The sequence below is a fragment of the Beta vulgaris genome, chromosome 8 (genome assembly GCF_026745355.1).
Source record: "Beta vulgaris subsp. vulgaris cultivar EL10 chromosome 8, EL10.2, whole genome shotgun sequence".
In the NCBI taxonomy this organism is placed as follows: domain Eukaryota; kingdom Viridiplantae; phylum Streptophyta; class Magnoliopsida; order Caryophyllales; family Amaranthaceae; genus Beta; species Beta vulgaris.
Window position 1 is genome coordinate 3,571,100 of NC_079209.1, and position 7,356 is coordinate 3,578,455.

Sequence of the window (7,356 nt, forward strand, 5' to 3'; positions counted from 1 at the left end):
TTAAACTTAAACGAACACAAGCATATGGCTTAGCTTGACCGATAAGAAACCCTAACCATATAAATTTGTCATACCTATCATTTGATAGTTTAGAACTTTCATAAATTTCGGTGTCAATGCACCTCTCTTTACGAAGAAGCAAATACTATATAATAGACGTGTTGAAAAATGAAAAGCAGGGGGCAATAAATACCAGCGATGTCACATTAGCTTATAAATATCTCGTAAATGACAATATTGTAATGGACTACAACTTCCATAAGTTAACATGGGTAAGATCACGTCGGATCGAAAGTACAACAATCACAATACATAGTTACTAGGGATTAGGCTTTCGCCAACATAACAACTTGAAATTATTATATGGATATTCATTGGAAATAACTTATATGCTTCTATACCATAAGCCGAACTATTAAATCTCAAAATTCTTCAACCTTCGAGTGATCCTTGCACCAGCATCACTTGTCGCAGCCTCACCTATCTACAGGAAATTCAAAAAACCAAAAAGTTAAGAGTTACCCCTCTTATGAAAAAAAAGACATGCCGTTACTATATATAGTCCCCCCTATCTATTTTTTAGAAATGGGCAATGGTGTGGGCTGGTCCGTGAGCTCTAGTGGACCGGGCTAGGATTTCACTGCACATGAACGGACCGTAAAATTCACGGTTTGGGTGGGCTGGTCCACGGGCTGAAAAATCTTGGCCACACCGATTTATTACCGGATTTCACGTTTTGGGAAGCAGTTTTGGCGGTTTGTGAGCCTAGCTAGCTAGCGGGCCAATTTGATTAAATTTGTTATTGTTACATAAACCTTTAAAATTAATTAAATTTGTACGATTATTAATATTAATGAATAATTTCATTGTTTTTGAATTTGATTGAATTATAATATATGCAATTTGATTAAAATATATACAATTTGATTTATATGTACACAGTTTGGTTGAATAATTAACGATATATGTCCTCAAAATTATGCATTGACATGCGTGAAAAGTATAAGTGTATAGATTAAAATGAAATGGAGGGAGCATATTTAACCCTACCTGCGCATGAATGGTATGAAAGACAGTGTTCTCAGCAACAGAATAACTAGCGTTCACAACTTCAGCATTTTCCTCGTGAAGAATTCGGACAGCCTCAGTAAAAACAAACTGGCACTCTAATCCAGTAACCAAAGTAACCTCAAGAGCACTCCCATTTTCATTCACTTCAATTTGGACTGACGAGTTCGAGGAGTAGCCAGGTCTAGTGCTGGAACTACCTTGTGATCCTCCAACTCCCATCATTCCATCCCTAGTTTGCCTCAAATTTTCGACGTTTCCTTGTAGTTGCTTGATGTAGTTTGTTGCTTCATCTAATTGATCCGGAAGTGGCTACATATATACATAAACCATTGTCAATCTTCATTACATTAGCATTATATATATGACATGAATGTTGTACATTATTAATGTATTGATCACCCCTCTTATGATATATATACTCTCCTAGCTACCGTTCCTACCAAAAGGTAGAGGTAGGGTTTTGGAGATGCATGTATGCATGATAGATGTAAGATATAATGAATACTTAACTATTGATTATTGATTATTGTACTCCCTTCGTCTAGCTAGAATTATGATGATACTATGATATTAACTAGTGAAGAATGAAGATATGACTTTTGAATTCGGACAAAGATAGTAACATACTCCCTCCGTTTCATTTTAGTTTACACACTTACACTTTTCATGCATGTCAATGCAAAACTTTGAGGACATATATCTTTAGTTTTGTATTTGTAAAAATTATAAAAAGTACATATCAAATAAAATACATGTTATGATGAATCTAACAAGATCACACATGACTATATTTTCATCTGCATATAAATCACAAATTATAGTCAAAGTGAATTTATGAATAGTGTAAAATATCAAAGTGTAACAATTAAAATGAAACGGATATATGTATATATATGATTGATAAATTAAATCCAGGCAAAGACAATAATATCATATAGCAGTTTAATTAGGGCAAAAACAGTAACATGTATTAGTATGCAAAATGCAATAAATAAATAGAGATTGAGGAGAGGGAGGGAGATTAGAGAGAGACCCTTGAGGGATCCTGATTAGGGATAAGAGAGTTGAGTTGAGAATAAAGGTTTTTCATGTTGTTTCTTCTTTCTTTCTCCATGGTTTTTCTACTTCTTTTGGGGGTTCCTTTGTCCATGAGTGTTGAACTATAGGAGTACTAATAGACAAATAGTTGATTGTTTCCTAAAATATGAATTATGTATTAGATTTGTGTAAGCCACTAGGTATTTATAAGGAAACTTAGGGAAGAAAAGTCCAAGCATAGTATGAAGGGAGTATTCACCAATAACTTAGACACAACATATTAGGAAAGCTAAAGTTATAAGGGTGTGGGCCTTCACATATGTTCCATCTGTAAGAAAATCGGATTTCTTTGTTGACAACGGTTGACCTTGCATGTCACGAGGAAATATTTAGCTAGCAAGTTTTCACATAGCATTACTCACTGTGTGTATGTGTATGTGTATGTACGTAGGTGTTGGACATAATGAAAATAAGTAAAGCTGATCTAGAACCATTGCATAACCTAATATAGGAATAATTATAGTGAATATAATGATATCAGTGATACCAACTTCTAATGATATACTCACTGTGTGTATGTTGTTCTTGAATTTATTACATTGATGCAACAAATATCTATCTTCCTTCTTGAAAGTATTACATTATGTATATTTGATCCATTTTCTTTATAAGGCACGAATATCAAGGTCAAACTTTGACCATATAATAAATTACCTTACTAAATATCAATATAAATTATAAAAAAAATTAAATAATGGTAAGATGGTTTTATTTCTAAGATATATATACTATGATGTTATACTTTTTATTCATCACTTTACATATAATAATGGTCAAACCAAAATTTAATTTCTAAAGCCTATATATGTGTCTTATGCTTTCTAGTTTGATGAAAATTGTAACAAATGGAGGGTAATTGACAGGAAGTTTAACTGTCTGCCTGGAATGCAAGGATAATGTAGTTGTAAAAAAATTATTTGGAATTTTCCCACAACAAGATTATTATATAAGGTGTTTTTTCGCAAAAATTATTACAGATAAGGTCTTTTTCAAAACAACACCTAGGTTATATATAATATTACGGGAGATTATGCGATTCATTGTTAATGTTTATTATCATAATATTAACTTTTCTATTTGTTACTATCTCCGTTTCCTAAAGATCTTCCTTGTTACTGTTCCTACAGATACTAAGGAGGATCCATTTATGTGGGGTATGGGGTGGGTAAAGTAGGAGAGAGAAAAAAGGTTAAGAGAAATAAACAAATAAAAATGGGTTAAAGTAGGAGAGAGAAAGAGACTAAAATTCAATTAATAATGTAATGGTGGCCTATACAATAGGGACATGAGAGGGTAAAAAGGAAAAAAAATATTCCAAATAAGGAATAAAGTAAAAGAGGGAAGATCTTTTGGAAACTTACTTAAATGAAAAGAGGGAAGATCTTTAGGAAACGGAGGAAGTAATAATATGTAGTAAAGATATTAGTCATCGAATGCATGGATAGAAGACTCTATAAATGCAAGTGAATAGTGTTTAGGAACACGGAGGGAGTAAGTATGAAGTACAAGTAAGTGGTACTCGGGAAGTAAGTATTAAGTGCAAGTCAGTGGTACTTGGGAAGTAAGTATTAAGTAGGTATAATTAAAAGATATAATACCTAAAAGTGTGCAATGCAAACCTTCAAAAACCAAATGACACATATAAGTCGGAAAAAGCAATAAATATTACTCCTTCCTCTGTTAAATTAATTTTTTTTTTGGTAAGTAAGGATATTATTAGCTCAACCTCCTTCCTAAAGGTGTAGGGAATAGGGATGTAGGATTAGGGTGGGGGGAGGTGGTGGTGGTTGGGTGGTTAGGGTTAGGACATTATGTTAGGATTTAGGATCGGGGTTAGGGGTTAGGTTTAGAGGGTTTAATTAGGATTAGAAGAGTTAATTAGAATTAATGACGTTAACCGTTGTTATCTATTAAGGGAATTTTGATGTATCACCATGAAAATGAGGAGTACCAGGTGAATGTTGAAAAGTGCGAGGGTACTTGCTGAATAAACCGAAAACTCAAAGGTATTTAGTGAAAAATTGTATATAAAACTACATAAAAAGTAACAACTTAGTGGAGCACACCTTCATTTCCCATGACCTCGACTCGTGATAGAGGCATCCCTTATATTGTAACAAAACTCCTCCCTCATAAGGTGATCCTCATGTACTAAAAACAATTAATAAAATCTTTTCTTATACGGGTACGCATATGTCCATAGGTCGAATCACTTACCTCAAGTATCAACCCAAGCCATTCATATAGCTAACAACAACCACCGCCACAACCCTACCCTAAACCCTCACGACAATCCAACAAAATGTCCTTGGGGATTTAAGATTGAAGGCGGACAACTCATAAACCCGTAACTGTGAGCGAGCACTTGGCTTGTTTCAAAAGTAAATTTATAGTATCAACATATACTTCCTTTATTTTTTTAGTTGACTTATTTCCTCTGGGTACACTTGCCAATGCATTATTTGAATCTATATTTTTTTTATCAGTAAACAAAATTTACAAAAAGTTGATATTGGAAAGTATACATTGAAATGAATCTAATAAGATCCCACGAATCTAAAACATTGATTGGGTTTTTGGTACCTTTCAAGATTGTTCAAAGTTGATTGAACTTGAGCATTGTAGGCGATTTGGTTGTCTTTGGTGGAGAATTCAATCTGGTTGTAATCGTTGGGGGTGGTTTTTGAAATTAAGTGTGAAGAAAAAAGGTTTCTGGTATTCAGTTTTTGTCCCTGCTTTATGTAGTGATAATCCTTGAAAAAAAATTGTTCATGCTTTTTTTGCATGTTGCTCAAGAGGAATTGAAGGTTGTTGGTTTTGATGGTGATTGTCATAATGCCGGTTGGGATTCTTTTTCTATTCCTTGGCACGATATTTCCCCTCCTTCTCATGATAGTGAGCTCAAATTAAAAGTGGATGCTCTTCTCATCTTAGAAAATACGTAGATTGGTTCAAGTCATCATAATTTAGAAAGTAAGATTCATCATGTTAAGGAACCGAGTATATTGGACTATGTCCCTTTAGAGAACGCTGGTGTTGTAAAGGAGAAGATGTTGGCAAATCCGGAGAGGTTGCCCGGAAGTGTTGGTTTGAGTGGCATTGCAAGTGTTGTTTCATTTGCAAATGAGATGCGCACCAAAAGAGGAAGTTCACTTTGTGTTGACGGAGATGAGGGTTCTTCTTGTGCTATAGGAAATGGCACAATATTAGAATCAGTTGGGATTGTCAGTGAGGTTTTAATTTTATTACCTAATTCAATTATGAGCAATGTTGTGCCAAAGTCTTCTGTTCGGAGGCTAGCAAAGAAAAATCAATGTCTACTGCTTAATCATCTTGGTTTCAATCGTAACATGGAGAAGAAAAATGGGATTCAAGTATCAAAGAGGCGGTGTAGTGTGAGTTATCCCAATGGTTAATTTGGTGTCATTGATTCAAAAGCGTCTTATGGAGTTCATGAGTTCTTTGATGTTGTCTTAGTTTGTTGTTTCTCAGTCAGTAGGCTTGGGTGTTTCTCGGTTCTTCAACGTGGTTGGTGTGTTGTTTCTTGCTCATTTTAGTGGTGATATTGTCGAAGGGTCTTTGTTGGGTTTGGAGCGTTTTGCCGTTTTGGTTTGACGTTTTCATGTATCTGTCTTTTAAGATATTGTAGTGTTGGCAAAAAAAAAAAAAAGATCCCACGTGACGATGTTTTTCCTTAAGTACAAAAAACAAAATATAGCTGAAGTTACATATGTGAATAATATCAAAAGTCAAAATGGTTTATCAAAAAGGGAATAAGACACTGTATTTAAAAAAGCTGTTACACAACAATTAGCAGTACTGGTTATTACACTTACAAATATTACAAACACTATTATTAGTCTTATACTCTTATAGGATATCATAAACAGTATCATTAGTAGGTTCAACAGTCAACAAGTACACATAACCTTCAAGTCAAATCAAATTGGATCTTGAACAATGATTATCACGTAGTGTTGAACACAAACAATATATCAACCAAAACGGCCAAACCAAAGGACAGAGAGACTTTTAATAAAGTGACTTACATGTTACATCGACCCCTCAAAAAAAAATATAAAAAGGCTTGTATAGACAGCAATGAACTACTGAAGGAAAAAGCCTTGGTAACCAACTGTTTGAGTCCCAAAAAGACTCAAACACTCAAAAAGTTACACAATGGTACCATTATAACCTGGTATTGGTATCACATTGTTATCAGGATTGGTACAAAGCAACCTTACTTTGATATCAAAATTTTCGGACAATGGTACCAATCTAACCTGGCATTGGTATCAAACAACACGCGAGTGAAATTTCCAAGGCTTAAAATGACCAAATTACCCCCGTTTGAGCCCTCTAAGAGACTCAAACGGTTGGTTACCAAAACAAGCTCACTACTGAAGTCTGAAGTCATACTATCATAAATTTATCTTTTTACATAATATGATCCCTGTCTTACTCAAATACTCATTACGCCGATTTATAAGCTACAGTTTACTAACATCGACCTAACAACAACTGAACAACATAAAATGCTTGTTTAGTTGTCAGTTATGATATGAACAGGGAATAGTTTCAAATAGAGAATAGGAATTATGGTCACAATAATTTGCTACTTATATTATTGGTGTTATGCTCTATAGTTATTTTTTTTATCCATATGAGCCACAAAAGCGTTACAAAGTACAAAGAACGGGAGGGGGAATTCGAACCTGTGACCTATCGTTCACAGCACTTCAATCTTAACCACTAGGCCAAGACATCCTTGGTTATGTTCTATAGTTAGTTGAAAGGTAACTGAAGTAAAAAAAAATAGATTTTGTTACTTGAGAAGAAAGGAGAGATATAATAAAAGTTAATAAGCAACAATGTGGCTAGGCCAATTATAGCTAAGAGGTAAATCTTCACCAAATATCTCTGATCTCCAGTCTCCCCTCATATACACTTGCTCTGTCCTCACTCACCCTCAATGTTAGATTCGGTTAAACTTCTTTGATACGAGTTAATGTCATTGATCAGAATATATAGATTACAACAATATAAGTTTAATAGGATTAGGAATTCTATTCATATTAAAAGTGTAAATACAAAATATAATTCTAGTATATTTCATATTCTATCATAATGAATTAAGGAGTGGATGGAGAAAAACGAAATTAATAATTGATTTTGTTTCTTATAGTC

General features: G+C 33.9%; 1 protein-coding gene across 1 annotated transcript; it reads right to left on the bottom strand.

Moving 5' to 3' along the window:
• Window positions 1-253: 253 nt before the first annotated feature.
• Window positions 254-2,260, bottom strand: LOC104884762 (transcription factor bHLH162-like). Its single transcript, XM_010669451.3, has 3 exons — window positions 2,105-2,260; window positions 1,051-1,380; window positions 254-484 (listed from the first exon to the last, which is right to left on the bottom strand). Exons 1-3 carry the CDS (start codon window positions 2,219-2,221, stop codon window positions 416-418), a joined length of 516 nt encoding a protein of 171 aa, XP_010667753.1. The 5' UTR covers window positions 2,222-2,260; the 3' UTR covers window positions 254-415.
• Between the last annotated feature and the right edge of the window lie 5,096 nt (window positions 2,261-7,356).

Excerpts from the sequence above, each read along its gene's own strand:
- LOC104884762 (XM_010669451.3), bottom strand. The coding sequence starts at position 2,221 with ATGGACAAAGGAACCCCCAAAAGAAGTAGAAAAACCATGGAGAAAGAA. Across the intron at positions 1,381-2,104 it reads CTAATCAGGATCCCTCAAGG|CCACTTCCGGATCAATTAGA; the intron begins GTCTCTCTCTAA and ends GTATATATGTAG. Across the intron at positions 485-1,050 it reads TTCATACCATTCATGCGCAG|ATAGGTGAGGCTGCGACAAG; the intron begins GTAGGGTTAAAT and ends AATTTCCTGTAG.